The 16,838-nt window shown below is 44.2% G+C and overlaps 1 protein-coding gene across 10 annotated transcripts in view; it reads left to right on the top strand.

Moving 5' to 3' along the window:
* The first annotated feature begins 226 nt into the window (after positions 1 to 226).
* Positions 227 to 16,838, top strand: part of LOC121568042 (protein Aster-B) — a 90,103-nt gene continuing 73,491 nt past the window's right edge. For 6 of the 10 annotated variants that reach the window (XM_041878599.2, XM_041878597.2, XM_041878593.2 and 3 more), the window contains exons 1-2: positions 6,586 to 7,348; positions 10,363 to 10,406. In XM_041878599.2, the coding sequence (XP_041734533.1) occupies positions 7,334 to 7,348; positions 10,363 to 10,406 (59 nt within the window). In that variant the 5' untranslated portion in view covers positions 6,586 to 7,333. Of the gene's footprint in view, positions 341 to 3,653; positions 3,681 to 6,584; positions 7,349 to 10,362; positions 10,407 to 16,838 lie in introns of those variants that run through there. The other 4 variants (XM_041878604.2, XM_041878592.2, XM_041878602.2 and 1 more) reach the window with 3 other exon arrangements.

Here is a 16,838-nt window from a genome sequence, read left to right as displayed (position 1 = left end):
ATAACTAAGAAGTACATACATTGTAGTGTACTGATGTACGCATTCTCAGGACACAGAATCACTGTAGCAGTGAAATATTCTATGAATGCATCTGAAGGAGTGTGTAGGGCCACATCGTATGTTTTCACCGGATTTATAGTGTGAGTGATTGTGTATTTGTGTATGACTGACGTGTTCCTCTCTGTTGTGTTCTGTCACGCAGCAGCCAGCAGAGTAGCCAGCAGAGCAGCCAGCAGAGCAGCCAGCAGAGCAGCCAGCAGAGCAGCCAGCAGAGCAGCCAGCAGAGTAGCCATGACGATGACTCCACTCGCTTCCTGACTCCCTTCATCCGAGAGGAGAGGTAAATACAAGAAGATTCTGAATTAACTTGTATGTGTATTCTGTGTGTTTGTATTCTATGTTTTGTATGTATGCAAAAGGGTTTAATCGTTTGTGTGGATTGATGAAAGCAAGGGGAGAGCACTGACTATGAATCAGGATGCTCAGGAAATGACTGTATTCACCGTCTACTTCTTATACTGCTGCTTTTTCACCACTAGATGGCAGTTGGTCCTCAACACTGCTCTTTTTCACCACTAGATGGCAGTTGTCCTCAGTGCTACTCTTCTTCACCACTAGATGGCAGTTGGTCCTCAACACTGCTTTCTTTCACCATTAGATGGCAGTTGGTCCGCAGCCCTACTCTTTTTCACCACTTGATTGGCAGTTGGTCCTCAGTACTGCTCTTTTTCACCACTAGATGGCAGTTATCCTCAGCCTTACTCTTTTTCACCACTAGATGGCAGTTGGTCCTCAACACTGCTCTTTTTCACCACTAGATGGCAGTTATCCTCAGCCCTACTCTTTTTCACCACTAGATGGCAGTTGTCCTCAGTCCTACTATTTTTCACCACTAGATGGCAGTTGTCCTCAGCCCTACTCTTTTTCACCACTAGATTGGCAGTTGTCCTCGGTCCTACTCTTTTTCACCACTAGATGGCAGTTGTCCTCAGCCCTACTTTTTTTCACCACTAGATTGGCAGTTGGTCCTCAGCACTGCTCTTTTTCACCACTAGATGACAGTTGGTTCTCAAAACTGCTGTTTTTCACCACTAGATTGGCAGTTCGTCCTCAGCACTGCTCTTTTTCACCACTAGATGGCAGTTGGGCCTCAGCACTGCTTGGCACTGTTGCATCTGGACTGTAACACTCATTATTGACCATTTAGATACACTTTCCATGGTGTTGGTAATGAGTGCAATGAACATGTTCTTCAATGGGACATGTCAGTCTTCAGTTTAGCCATGTTTAATCATTGGAATTTAGCAACAATAACAAGAAGTGATATAAGGTAAGGATTCAAAGCACTTGATATTATCAATCAGTCAATCAAATGTATTTATAAAGCCCTTTTTACATCAGCAGATGTCACAAAGTGCTATACAGAAACCCAGCTTAAAACCCCAAACAACAAGCAATGCAGATGTAGAGGCACAGTGCCTAGGAAAAACTCCCTAGAAAGGCAGGAACCTAGGAAGAAACCTAGAGAGGAACCAGGCTCTGAGGGGTGGACAGTCCTCTTCTGGCTGTGTCGGGTGGAGATTATAAGAGTACATGGCCATTAAGGTCAGATTGTTCTTCAAGATGTTCAAACGTTCATAGATGACCAGCAGGTTCAAATTATAATCACAGTGGTTGTAGAGGGTGCAACAGGTCAGTACCTCAGGAGTAAATGTCAGTTGGCTTTTCATAGCAGAGCATTCAGAGGTCGAGACAGCAGGTGTGGTAGAGAGCGAGAGCGAGAGAGAGAGAGTTGAAAACAGCAGGTCCGGGACAACGTAGCACGTCCAGTGAACAGGTCAGTGTTCCATAGCCGCAATTAGAACAGTTGAAACTGGAGCAGCAGCACGACCAGGGGAACTGGGGACACCCAGGAGTCATCAGGCCAGGTAGTCCCAAGGCATGGTCCTAGGGCTCAGGTCCTCCGGGAGGGGAGGGAGGCTGAGTATATCCCACAAAGATCTCCTCCACCGCACGAGCCCAAGCGGTCGCAAAACCGGACAGGAAGATCACGTCTGTGACTCTACCCTCTATAGCATCATAGGAACAGCATGGAAGAGCACTAGTAAGCCAGTGACTCAGCCCCCGTAATAGGGTCAAAGGCAGAAAATCCCAGTGGAGAGAGGGGAGCTGGCCAGGCAGAGACAGCAAGGGCAGTTCGTCGCTCCTCACTAAGTGAGTGACCTGTGGTTAATTCACATGTTAGTGGAAGGGCTTTGAATGTGAGTGAGAACATACTGTTCCTTAATGTGTGAACCTACCTCCTCTCCCTCTCTTGGGCTGTGTTGTGAGTGGGCTGTGTGTGAGTGGGCTGTGTGTGAGTGGGTGGATGGCTCCAGCTCCAGCTCTATATTACCTCTGTCAGCGGTGGGGATATACTGCAGTGGTCTCAGAGAGCACAAATGTCAGGCATGGGGAGTAAATCAGATAGAGAGCAGAGAGAGAGCGTGGTGCAGGCCTGCCTGCCTGGAGAGAGAGAAGATCATACCTCAGCTATGAGATACCGCACCAGGAGGAACACAATGGCCTGAGCTCACGCTGGAGAAAGGGAGGGCTGTTTGAAGCTTCCAAAGGCACCTGTCATATCTGCCTCTTTCAAATGCAGTGTCTTTGTATTGAAAATGTATTCGTCATACAGTGGTTTAGTGGTGAAAGAAAAAGATCAGACATTCAAACAAATCGCAGCCAAATTGACTGTGAGGAGGCTTAAAGCAGTAATAATGGCTTGAGTAAAATGAAATACAGAGTATTAACCATATTATTGAAGAATCAGCAGCCTGAGCTGGTTCTGTTGGAATACCCCCTTTTTCTCTATATATATATATTTCTCTCTCTCCCACTCTCTTCTATAGTATCTATGGTAGGCTATAACATTCTACTCTCCCTTTCCTATCTCTCCCTCTTTCTCACTCTCTCCTGCTCCCCTCTCCTCTCCGTCCCGCTCTTTTTCTCTACAGTTCCTCCCCCGCTATTTCTCTGTGTACTGCTCCGAATAGGAACCTTACCTTTGACCTTATGGGATTTCTCCTGCATGCTACTCTTTTCTCTCTGCTTGTAATACCTGGCTGCTGCTGCTGCTGCTGGGGGGTGAACGGTCTGTACCCAGCTTCAGAGGGCACGGAATGTCATGTCTCCTCTGCAGGTAACAGCTACATTTAATGTCTGCTCTGGGTGGCTGTCTGCAGCGGTTTGTTTGCTCACAGTGCAGCTACAGCATGGCACAGGCTAGCTGGCTTACCGGTAGGATTGTGTAGATGTTCCGGTGTAATAGGAGCAGGCTAGGTTATTAGGATTAGCATTCATTGCACCAGCTGAAGAGGTTTTGCTCTGACAAGTGCATTCTGTGGTTTGTTGTGTTTGCTAACTGGTTTACAAGATTATCCAGGATGACCGCCTCTTCTCTCATTGTTTTCGGTGCCTGTTACAGAATGCTGCGATTGGACAATAACTGTTGATTATGCAATTTTTCTCAGGATAATTTTGAGGCTTTGGTCAACTGTTAGATACCAAGATGATGAGAGACAATGACTTGTCAAGATATTCACCTGTATGAGGGAAGTAAACGAGGATGCCCCTGTGAGTGATATCTCCTTTCTCTCCTCTCTGAATTCCAGGTCTGACAGTGCAGCGGACAAGATCAGGTAAGTCTGTACTCTTCCCTATACTTCCTATTTTTTAAAATACATTTTAGTCATTTAGCAGATGCTGTTATCCAGAGCGACTTACAGTAGTGAGTGCATACATTTTCATATTTTTTCATATGGTCCCCTGTGGGAATCGAACCCACAACCCTGGTGTTGCAAGCACCATGCTCTACCAATTGAGCTACACGAGACTATTCTCTGCTGGGGGGTGGAACCTGTGCTTTGGGGTTATGGAGTGATATATAGGTTGTGGGGTTATGGTGTGGTGTATAGGAGGCTGCTGTCCTGTCACCCCATGGCCCCCAGCCCGCCCACCTTGCATGTGACAGATCCATGGCCCCCAGCCCGCCCACCCTGCATGTGCTAGATCCGTGGCTTTGTCCCTGCTGACTGAGGTGTCTGAATATGCTTTACATTTGGAAAGGCGAGTTGTGAATACAGTTGCAAGCCATGGAATGTCATTGTTTGCTTTTACTGGAGAAACAACATCAGTCACAATGTGGGACACAAACAGGGCTTTGTTAGTGGACAGCAGGCTGCTGCGATTCGTCTGTTAGCTACTCTGTTTGGTCGGGTTTGAAGATCTGTGCGCAGTCACTTCATTCTGAAGGGTTTTCTGTTATACCTGTGGAGACACTTGCCAGATCTGAGTAACACTGTTTATATGACACAAGCCCAAAAGGTGAGTGATTAGTATTGCAATGGGGATGTATGAGAGATGCATGAAGGTTTTGATTTGTATGTGCAGTATGGTAGTTGTCTTTGTTCACCTGTCATTACTCATTGTGCATGTGTGTAGGAGGGGAACCTACTATCCACACACAGTTCACAGTTCAATAGGTCTGTCAGCAGTGTGTTGTTTTAGTGTGGATGTGTGTGTAAGTGGGATGACTGGTTGTTGCTGTGTTAAGGTTGGGATTGCTGATGGAAGAGATGTGGTAGGTAGGGAGAGGGGTCTAAGGACCATGTTGATGTGTTTGCAGGTGAAGCTGCCTAAAACACAGGGAGCTGATCCTCAGTTGTCCCTCATCATTGTTAGGCAAGTTTGAGGTCATTTGTCTGGCGTTACCAGGGTTACTTACAATTAATGTAGTTACACAGATATACCCACTTTCATAACTATCTTATTCAATTGTCAAAATGTATTCCTATTGGTCGTTAATATCTATGACATCTGTTCAGATCATGAAGGACAGGACATGATCAGGCTCACTGGTGGAGTGTGGTGGTATGTGCCTGGCCTGGCTTGAGTTGAGTTGAGTGGCCAGTCATGCGGGTGGTGTGACCAACAAACAGAGCCAGGTTTGGACCACTATAGCCCCTGACCACCATCACATCACGTGAGCTACAGATGGTCTACTAAACTCCATCTGATCCTGTTTCTTTGTGTCCAGCCATTATGCTCCCTGCCTTTCAAAATAGCCCATACAATAAGTGTATTGTGGGAGTGTGGATGAAGCCGATTGTTGCTTTTCTATAGCCGACTTAAGTGTACCTTCATGTCAAATATGTCAACTCAGCAAAATATTACAACTTTGTTTAGAAATGTATCTCATGCTTTAAGACAACACAGGATGGAAACCTCCGTCTTCAGCATCTTACCCAGCTCATAAACATCCAGCTGTAATGCCACACAGTCATGGTTAAGGCAGATAATTGAGAGCATCTTCATGCATTATTGAGAAGTCTAATTTCAGGCCATAGGAAAGGCATTTTATCTTCCTATGTTGTGCAATTGGGCCCTCAGTTCTGTGGTCAACAGGGTATTTACCTTGCACTGAGACCAGAAGACTGGAGAGCTAATGCCTTGGTGGTCCTGTTTCACACAATGATGACTTGCGATCAATATGTCATTGGATGCATTGACCACTGTAAACGATACATGCAGAAAACCATTTAGTTGGCCAAAGTGTGGATGTGTTGTGTCTAAAAACTGTCTAAACCTGCACTTTTCAGGACTAAAATAAAAAGATGCTGACTTGAGTCGTGATATAGGTTTCGCTGCGTAGTAACAACAAAGTTTGTACGCTGTTGATTTATTGGTTGAATACACCAATAAATGTGTTAATTTGGGTATTTTGAAGGTAAACATAAAAATACAAGGGTGTTACCAATGGTAACCAGAGTAAAACTGTTTGCGCATTCTCTTAAATAAAATACAGTCTTGTGCTTGTGGGGCGTTATCCATTTATTCCTCAGCGGAATAGATTTCCGTCTTTCAATCGGTAGATCATTGATCCATCCCTCCGTCCGTGGGGTGAGACAATACCTATTCTCCATTCATTTTGTGAATGTCAGCTAAACCTGATCCTCCTCTTTACTCTGTTAGGGAGCCCTGGAGGAAACAAAGACCCACAAAATGAATAAATCATTTGCAGTAAATTGTCAAATTGTTGCGGAGGGGAGTTAGTTCAAGGTTAATCTTTTTTTGAATAATACTGCACCTTCTAATGAGTCAGTTTATACAGTAGCTACAGTACTCCATCTCTGATTTTATGAGGTGACATTCACTAATGTTTGTCACTGATCTATATTATGATAAAGACGATTATGATTATGGTGATGACAATTATGATGATGGCAATGATGATGCCAATGATGATGGTAATGATGATGATTTGGGATTTTAAATGATGACGTGATGATGGATGACTATGATAATTCTGGGTCAGGGACAGGGCAGGGCAGCTATGTCTGTAGGAGATACTGTGAGGTCATGACGCAACTGCACTCCTCCCCCTTCCCTCTCTCCCCTCTCTCTCTCTCCGTGCAGTGGAGAGAAGTGCTGACATGCCTATTCACGGAGACGCCGCAAGGCTCCAGTCTAGAGCAGCTTGTGCTGCTAACGCATGTTTCGCAGCTCCAACAGCACAGAGAGAGAGAAAGGAGGAGGGGAGAGGGAGAAGGAGAAAGATTGAGAGAGAGGAAAACAGAGAAAGAAGAACACCCTCATCCGGCAACCACGTCTCTGTGAGCCTACCAAGGACCTTCCCACACACACACACACCATGGCAAGCCAACCAATCAGAGCGTTTGCGTCCTTGACCCATCCTCCTCTGTACAACTGCTCATCCACACACAGCTGAGAGCAGCAGCAGCAGCAGCATCCGTGGAGGAGAGGTACTGTAGGAATGTAACGTTACCCATAGAGCATGTGACCTGAGCAAGAAACAACCTCACCACCAACCTCTTTACTGGAGAGTTTTACAGAAAATAAAAAGGAAATACCTTAACATTTTTATCAACCATGTGGAATTCGATGCAGAAGATGAGAGTCGGATGATGTGTGTTCAATTTGTACTTTGATGGTTATAATGGATGCATTCCAGTCACTCAACCTTAACTCTTTGGACTTGTTGATGTGGGTTTGAATGCTTCTCAGAAGACCAACCTACTGAGACGTTTGCTGTCTACGTTTATACAGCACTTTTTATGCTGCCATGAGACTTGAGCTTTCTTTTTTAGAGCTTGGGTGTGTTGTGTGAGAGGGGACGTGGTGATTGTACGTGTGGAGGCTGGGAGGATGACATAGCAGGCCAGTAGTATTGTGACAGACTGAGGCTGAGAGAGGGACACAGGTGGACAGAGAGCAGAGCGGGCGAGGCCATGAGAGCCAGGAGAAGGGACAGCATGGTGTCTGTCTGTTCACTATGCACAAAAACAAGGTCAGGTTCCTTTGTCACTATTCTTATCATGTTTTTACCTATAGTTTGTTAAGTCTTGTACCACATGTAAAATGAGTCGATTCTGCTTCTACAGTTTTTCCTCTGTTAATAGAATGTGGTCTCTTCATAAGAGGTTGACTTTAGTAAGAACTGTGTCATCTTATGTGTATAAGAGTGCAGTACACTTTTCTACTTTCTATTTTCTAAGAAAGTGAGTAGTGAGTAATACTGCTGTGTTAAAGGTCCAATGCAGCCATTTTTATCTCAATATCAGATCATTTCTGGGTAACAATTAAGTACCTTACTGTGATTGTTTTCAATGAAAATGGTCAAAAAGAAACAAAAAATAATTTTGCTCACACTGTTTAGGGTGGTCTGAGTGGGGAGGGGAAAACTGAAAACTAGCTGTTATTGGCAGAGAGGTTTGGAACTCTCTTTCTTATTGGTGTATTAACAAATTTACTGCCTGGGGATGTCACCAGGTAGGCCAAAATTCCATCCCACCAAAACAGGCTAAAATTTCAGGTGGTCTTTTCAAACAGAACTTATACTAAAAGGGTATTGGGCCTTTAAGACATGTTTTTTCTGCTGATGATGACAATGACTTCTCTAATCTTTGTTGTTAAATGCATTTTGTCTTTCAATATCCAATTAACCTGCAACAGTTTCAACAGCCCCAGTTTCCTTCCCTAAGCACTTCATAACAAACATAATACAGTATGTGGAATTTGATCGATCGTTACAACACCTATCTATGTAACATAATCAGATCGACACTCCTGTTAGCAGACAATAGCATAAATCACTACAGAACATTAGACAATTATAGATGTTTATAATTGTTTAAGATCTCCAGTGAAGTATAGGGATTTTCCTCCCAAATCTGTACTGGGATATGTGCTCCTCAGTCGGCTCCATTAGGGGTAATTTGGCTAGATTTATGTTCCCTGTAAAGCTGAGAACCCAGCGCGGCCTGCGGGCACTCCCTGTAATTCACAGTGATAAATGCTATCCTTGCGTAACTCTCTCTGTCTCTTTTTAATTACTGCGAATTATTGTCACTAATGAGCACATTGAGGGCTATTAGGAGAAGCCCACCTCAGTCCGCCATTACTGCAACGTGATGGAATATGATATAATATGATCATTCTAGAGGTAATGGATTGGTCCAAGTTACCCAGTTTATCAAGAGGGGTTTCTCTGACACACATAATAATATATGTGTTTACAAGTGTCTTGGTTCTTAGGTAGATTTTTTAAGACTATTTTAAGATTTACCGTTTCCAACGGTAACAGTTTGATGTCCCACATGGATGCTGATTGCTGATTTATTAAACACACAAACACACCCAGTCAGACAGTCTATCAGTCACAGTCTAACAGGGTTTAAACAGCTCCTGCTATATGCTGGTTGTGCATCTGTCTCGCCTGAGATCTCCCTACACAGGTGAGACAAGTTACCCAGCTAGACACTCAGTGGTCTCAACTGGTGTATTAATGATATGGCTGGTACTTTATGTCTTTCATCTCTGTCACCAATAGGGTACTGTACACTTTTTTACTAAGGTTTTCCCCTCACTGATCCATCCTTATGCAACCATTAGACCATGTGTCTGCAGGCAGGCAGGTAGACCTGAACCTGAGCTGCTGTGATGTGCTGACTAATCATCAGACCTCTGGTGACTGGCTGTAATTCTGTTATGATCATTAGTGAATCTATCCTGCTGCTTACTGAATGCAAATTGTACTGCATACAAGCACTCATGTACCGGTACATATCCACAGGGTGTACACACAATATGTAATTATAAGCAGAACCCATCTGTCCAATACCCAGTTAGGTAATTAAGTTAGATCCTTAATTGTGGAGTAGCGGTGGGCTGATGATGAAAACGCTGCAGGCCCACGTGGGTAACTTACCAGGGATACTGCAGAACTACAGAGAACTGTCGACTGGCAATGTGTTCAAAGAGGACATGCAGAGCCTAAATGAAGTTAAAAATATCCCTCCCTTTTCATCCCATCCATCTTCTTTTGGGAGGTCTCTCCCAGATTTCATAAATCAAGAGGTGTAATCTGTATCCTATCTGCCCAGACGTGGCAGATAATACGCGTGGGTTTGAGGGAAAATCATCAGCCAGCCAAGCTCAGGGAACCACTTTAATGGGTGCCGGGAAGCCCACTTTCACACATACTAAGTGAGAGAGTGGGAAGTTATGAGTCTGCCTATTAAGTGAAATCCAGTAATGTAAGACTCTCACCCTCTGAGGATATGAATTGATAGAATGAACTAAGGGCCGCCGAACAGAGTGATTCATGGGAGATGTGGGCACAGCACTGCATGTTGAGTCACTGGTGATAGCAATGGATGGAATAGAGAGAGAGAGGCCTGGAGGATGAGCCACCAGCCTCCCACGCAAATCATCACTCCATGGCCTTGGGTGATTGTTTTGCCTGTGTTCCCTGTAGTCAGTGGGCACCGGAGAGAGGCAGAGCTTTCCCCCATATGGGTCTGAATATTTCACCCATCCCTTGGTAAACCAGTAGCCCTAAATGAGTTAGGTTAGGATAACTCTATTATTTTGATATAAGTAGATATCACTGAGTTGGCTCTATTATTAAAATCTGAATGAAGCCATTCTCCACACTCTTTATAATAATATGATAATAGCAGGAACAGAGCGCACATCATCCTCAGCCTTTAAAGATCATGCCGCGCTTCATCATGTTGAGCAAAGCCAGACAGGGACAATGTTCATATCCTCAGGCATCTGCTAGCCTGGGCCTCCTTTGATAATGGGGGGTCAGCTGTATGTTATTTCTCAGAGGACCAGGTATACAGATACTGACTCACCGCCAGTGGGATGTGGTGAACTGACAGAACTCTCATTGTGCTCCCACCCCCGTCCGGTGGCATGCTGGGAGTTAGGCGTCATGGTTATTCACCTGTGTGCCAACCCATGTCCCGTTTCCTCAGCCATATTAAAGTCTCACACCTTCTTCTCTACTGATAGGCCAAGCAGAGGAAGTGGAAGAAACTGATATGGAGACCACAAAGGTAGGATATACTGTATTCACTAAACAGACACATGTACTGTAGTTTGTTTAAAAACACTCAAATCAAAGCCTTCAATATTGCGCCATTCATTCATGGTTATAATGTATATCCTACCCAGATAAAACACTTCACTCAGCTGTAACCATATTCAGGAATACCACAAGAGGGGGCACTCTCCATATGGTGTGAATGCCCTGACAGCCCTGGCACTGTGTAGACCCAATGGCTCCAGTCAGTCTTCGCATATCATAGTCTCATGAAATACTGTACTAGAGTTGCTGCCACTTGTCCCTTCCTGCAAGCCCATGGTCTATCAGGTCTCTGTCAGCATTGTATTGTACAGGGACAGTCACCATGGCTCCAGTGTGCTCTGCACTGCACTGTACTGCCTGCACAGAGTCACCCTGGTCAGCTGATCCAGAGATGGCCCACTACTGTACTGTATTGTATGCCCCTAAGGAACAGGACAGCTATATCCTAAAACTAGATCCAGGCTAGATGTATTTTAACAGAATGCTTTACCGGAGTTACCTTGGTGCATTCGCCCCACTCCAATTGTCCCAGTGGATTTGTCAAACAAGGAAACACAACCAAATATGTCAAACCATTAGGGTAATAGGTCACCTCTGAGAGCTATGTAATATGTGTTGTTTGTGTCCGTTTCTGATGTCCATCAGAGTACACTGTAACCACCCTCTTGGTGGTACACGACCTGATGATGATGTAATCACAGCTTTCCATCAATTATTTTCATCCCCTGAGGTGAGATTTTAGAGGGAAGTATTGTATCTCTTTGTAGGTTTTTGGAATGTGAGGTTTGGGGCTGCAAGGCTGTTTTGTGGAAGCTTTGTTAAATTATGCTGCTTTTTCACAGTGAGCAGCGTGGCTCATCTGCTCAGCTCAAAATAGCTCAAGTGCCATCCTTGAATGCCTTGTGGGGTTTTGTGGCATGACAACCGACAGTAAACAGATGAAAAAGACTTTGTGTGTGTGTGTGTGTGTGTGTGTGTGTGTGTGTGTGAATGAATGAATGAATGAAAACAGCAGGCAAGGTCCACATATGGCCTTCAAACAGCAGGCAAACTACTCCTGACTTTGATAGTGACGCATTCCATTAATCTCTATGGTAACAGAGTATTCTTTCTGGGGTCTTGAAAAATACCAAATATTTGTTTTGTTTTTGGAATGTTGGTTCATATCTACGCAAGGTTTTTATTTTAGCTGTCCAGAAATATGAGGCAGATACGTACATCCTCATGTGTCACTGATAGGAAAGGTTTAGAAGAGGGTGAGTAAAATGGGAAACGTGAAGGAATAGGGAGGGTGAAGAATGTGTGTAAAGTAACACATGCGCATAACTTTATAAGGTTGTTTAGCTATGGGGAAGAGGAGTCCTGGGGGGGCGGGACGGGTAGTTCCACCTTAATAATACCTTCCTCCACCAGGAAGCACAGAGTGTGGTTTGTAAGGACACAGGTTTGTAAGGACACCACCAGTTCAGATGCAAACCTCCAGTGGTTTGCATCTGAACACAGAGCTATAAACAGAAAGAGGCCTGAAGCTGAAGCTGATCTCACAATGCATGCACATGGGCATTCAGTTGTTATGAGAATAAAGGGTAAAGGTTACGTCATGATGCTGTGACTACACTCAGCACAGCAGGCATCACTGTTGTGTACAGTTTTATCCATTTGGAAGGGACTTAATACTCCAATGTGCAATTGACTGTTTTAGTTTGTATTAAAGAGTAGGGGGGAGTATTAATAATGTCAGTCTGGTGCTTGTCTTGACCGTATTCTGAATTTAGTTTCCCAGCTTTATTAGAAGAAAGGCACAATCAAATCAAATGTTATTTGTCACATGCTTCGTAAACAACAGGTGTAGACTAACAGTGAAATGCTTACTTATGGGCCCTTCCAAACAATGCAGAGAGAAAAATAGAAAAAATAGTAGAAAATAATAACACGAGGAATAAATACACAATGAGTAACGATAACCTGGCTCATATGTACAGGTAACTGCCAAAATAATGGAAACACCAACAAAGTGTCTTAACAGGGATATGGGTCACCAAGAGGCGCCAGATCCGCCAAAACAGTGTCAATGCACCTTGGCATAGATTCTACAAGTGTCTGAAACTCTATTGGAGGGATGCGACACAATTGTTTTACGAGAAATTCCATAATTTGGTGTTTTGTTGATGATGGTGGAAAACGCTGTCTCAGGCGCCGCTCCAGAATCTCCCATAAGTGTTTGATTGTGTTGAGATCTGGTGACTGAGACACACACACACACACACACACACACTTTAAACCACTTATGCTCCTTTGAGACTCCTCTTTCAAAGTCACTGAGATCTCCTCTTGTAGCCAAAATAATGGGCAGCTGGTTATTTTTCTACATGACCCTAAGCATGATGGGATGTATTAATTGCTTAATTAACTCAGGAACCACACCAGTGTGGAAGCACCTTCTTTCAATATACTTTGTATCCCTCATTTAGTACTTTGTTTTGGCAGTTACCTCTATGTCCACTGCAGAGATTAATAAGTCAAGTATTGAAGGAGGAAGTTAGGGACAAGTAGTGGGTACAGTACTGTAAATACAATACTGTAGTACAGACAGGCCCTGGGAGACTGTCCCTATTGCCTATGAGCATCACCAGTGAGGTCACAACGATACAGAATCCATACAGAATAGAATAGAATGCTGACTAAACCTGATGAGAGCAGAACACAATTCTCCAGTCCTCACCACACCATATGACATCACTTCCTGGAACAAGCACAGCTGCCACTATTTTTAGCGTTCACTTGGGATGAGTCATTGATATACTGTGAGAGTACAGGAGCACATCTCTCACAGAACAGTCTAAATGGGATCCTTGAGACGTCCCAACTCTGACGTCAACCCATTGTAGTTTAATTTTTAAACAATTAAGGAAAGGGGTTAAGGTTAGGGTAAGGTAAGGGTTATGGTTAAGGTTAGGGTAAGGGTAGGGGTTAGGGTTTAGGGTAGGGTCGTCCCAAGGTTCCCGGATAGCACTAACCCATCTCTCACTGTGGCAGAACACTACTGCTGTTCACTGCAACCTACAACCTGTTTGTCATTGACACATCACTTGCTACCCCCTCCATTTGACCCCACCACGCACAAGGAGAGAAGGAAAACAAAGGTGTGTTTGATAGCCTGTTGCACTCGCATCAAGTCTGGTTTGATCTGTTGTCTCTTTCTCTGTCCGTTGTCACAGTCAACAGACAACAAGAGTCCCTTTGTCAGTCATGGTGCCTGGAAACATTATTATTTTTTACTCGAATATGATGGACTATGATGGAGTTGTCTATTGGTTTCTTTATGCATTATTGAAAACCAGAAGGCCTCCAAACAGCCTGTTCCCTGGCCCCACCCCTCTCCTCTCCTCTTTTTGTTCTGGTATTAATTGTGTGTGTTGGGGATTTGGTGTGAGAGCTGGTCTATTTTGGTCCTGCTTGCCTTGCTGCAGCAGAAGCAGGAAGTGGCAGAGTTTTTAATGAGTGCTTTAATGTGGGCACGTGCCCTACTTTGTGGTTTTATTTATGGGGGAGCCAGAGCATGATCAGATCTCTCTTTTAACTTTCGGGAAGACTTGGGAAAACACACAGTGTTTCCTTGGCTTGGTCCTTGTTTCTGCCCTGTGGTGTTTTGGTTATGCCTGGGCTGGCTAATCCCATAGGATTTAAACTGTTGAACTGTATGTGTGTTAGATTGTCCATGTGGATTACATCAGGTGTGTGTGTGGTTGTGACAGTAGGGCCATTACAGCTCTGTATCTACTCATTGGCCATGTGTGACTGTGGAGTTGGCATTAGCGAGAGTGGACACATTTTCCCTGGTCAGTCTGACAATAAACAAATGTGACAGCCACCCAGTCACCTGATCGCCCATAGTCGTCTGATTGGCTGGCAGTGGTCAACCTATACGTATCTGAAAAGAACAGTGGCTATAAATCTGGTCCTAGGGAGAGACTCCCAGCAGGCAGCACAATGGGAGCCCTGGCCTGCCTGACAGAGAAGAAAATAGACATCCCATCCCACACACCACACCACAGTGTGGGATTCATGCAGATTAGCTAGCAATACTATTCTTAGAAACAAATAAAAAGTCTGGGCTGGATTAGGACTCAGGACATTTGAAATAGTTGGACAAATCATGTGAGTGTGTTGCTGCTGGCTCACATAACAGTGACATAATACATGTACTGAGATGACATAATACATGTAGAGATGTACTGAAACTACACATGCATGTCCTGATCTACAGCCACTGCAAGCTGTAGATCAGGACATTGACATTGCTGTTCTTTAAAAAAAATATATATATATATATATAGTGAGGGAAAAAAGTATTTGATCCCCTGCTGATTTTGTACATTTGCCCACTGACAAAGAAATGATCAGTCTATAATTTTAATGGTAGGTTTATTTGAACAGTAAGAGACAGAATAACAACAACAGAATCCAGAAAAACGCATGTCAAAAATGTTATAAATTGATTTGCATTTTAATGAGGGAAATAAGTATTTGACCCCCTCTCAATCAGAAAGATTTCTGGCTCCCAGGTGTCTTTTATACAGGTAACAAACTGAGATTAGGAGCACACTCTTAAACGGAGTGCTCCTAATCTCATTTTGTTACCTGTATAAAAGACACCTGTCCACAGAAGCAATCAATCAATCAGATTCCAAACTCTCCACCATGGCCAAGACCAAAGAGCTCTCCAAGGATGTCAGGGACAAGATTGTAGACCTACACAAGGCTGGAATGGGCTACAAGACCATCGCCAAGCAGCTTGGTGAGAAGGTGACAACAGTTGGTGCGATTATTCGCAAATGGAAGAAACACAAAAGACCTGTCAATCTCCCTCGGCCTGGGGCTCCATACAAGATCTCACCTCGTGGAGTTGCAATGATCATGAGAAAGGTGAGGAATCAGCCCAGAACTACACGGGAGGATCTTGTCAATGATCTCAAGGCACTGGGACCATAGTCACCAAGAAAACAATTGGTAACACACAACGCCGTGAAGGACTGAAATCCTGCAGCGCCCGCAAGGTCCCCCTGCTCAAGAAAGCACATATACAGGGCCATCTGAAGTTTTCCAATGAACATTTGAATGATTCAGAGGAGAACTGGATGAAAGTGTTGTGGTCAGATGAGCCCGAAATCGAGCTCTTTAGCATCAACTCAACTCGCCGTGTTTGGAGGAGGAGGAATGCTGCCTATGACCCCAAGAACACCATCCCCACCGTCAAACATGGAGGTGGAAACATTATGGAAACATTCTGCTAAGGGGACAGGTCAACTTCACCGCATCAAAGGGGTGATGGACAGGGACATGTACCGTCAAATCTTGGGTGAGAACCTCCTTCCCTCAGCCAGTGCATTGAACATGGGCCGTGGATGGGTATTGCAGCATGACAATGACCCAAAACACACGGCCAAGGCAACAAAGGAGTGACTCAAGAAGAAGCACATTAAGGTCCTGGAGTGGCCTAGCCAGTCTCCAGACCTTAATCCCATAGAAAATCTGTGGAGGGAGCTGAAGGTTTGAGTTGCCAAACGTTAGCCTCGAAACCTTAATGACTTGGAGAAGATCTGCAAAGAGAAATGGAACAAAATCCCTCCTGAGATGTGTGCAAACCTGGTGGCCAACTACAAGAAACGTCTGACCTCTGTGATTGCCAACAAGGGTTTTGCCACCAAGTACTAAGTCTTGTTTTGCAGAGGGGTCAAATACTTATTTCCCTCATTAAAATGCAAATCAATTAATAACATTTTTGACATGCATTTTTCTGGATTTTGTTGTTGTTATTCTGTCTCTCACTGTTCAAATAAACCTACCATTAAAATGATAGACTGATCATGTCTTTGTCAGTGGGCAAACGTACTAAATCAGCAGGGGATGAAATACTTTTCCCCTCCCTGTATCCTGTATCTGTATACATACCTTTTGTCTTTCTACTGACACTATTATAATTCTAAATTCCTGTGATGGAGCTTATTATAACAGCCACAAACCTTTAATAGTCAGTGTTGATGCTGGTGTAGTGCAGTCAGCAGTGGATGTTGATGAGAGTGGGACTGTCAGGGCGTCAGTGAAATGCGGTAGGCGAAGTCAAGCGCAGGACACAGAGCTGATCAGAAGACGTACTTTACTCGAAGGTAAAATAAATAACAACAACCTCCACACAGGGAGGGAACAAACCCGCACACTAACGACTGCCGAAACATGAAACAATCACACACAACACACAAAGTGTAAGACAGAGGGTTAAATAGGGATGACATCACTACATAATGGGAAACAGGTGTAACCAATAAAGACAGAACAAGTCGAACATAGATACATGGATCGGTAGCAGCTAGTACTCCGGTGACGACGAACGCCGAAGCCT

Source organism: Coregonus clupeaformis, chromosome 6, assembly GCF_020615455.1.
Source record: "Coregonus clupeaformis isolate EN_2021a chromosome 6, ASM2061545v1, whole genome shotgun sequence".
Classification (NCBI taxonomy): Eukaryota; Metazoa; Chordata; class Actinopteri; order Salmoniformes; family Salmonidae; genus Coregonus; species Coregonus clupeaformis.
Note: the sequence above shows the minus strand (reverse complement) of the source record. Positions and strands in the feature narration are given on the sequence as shown.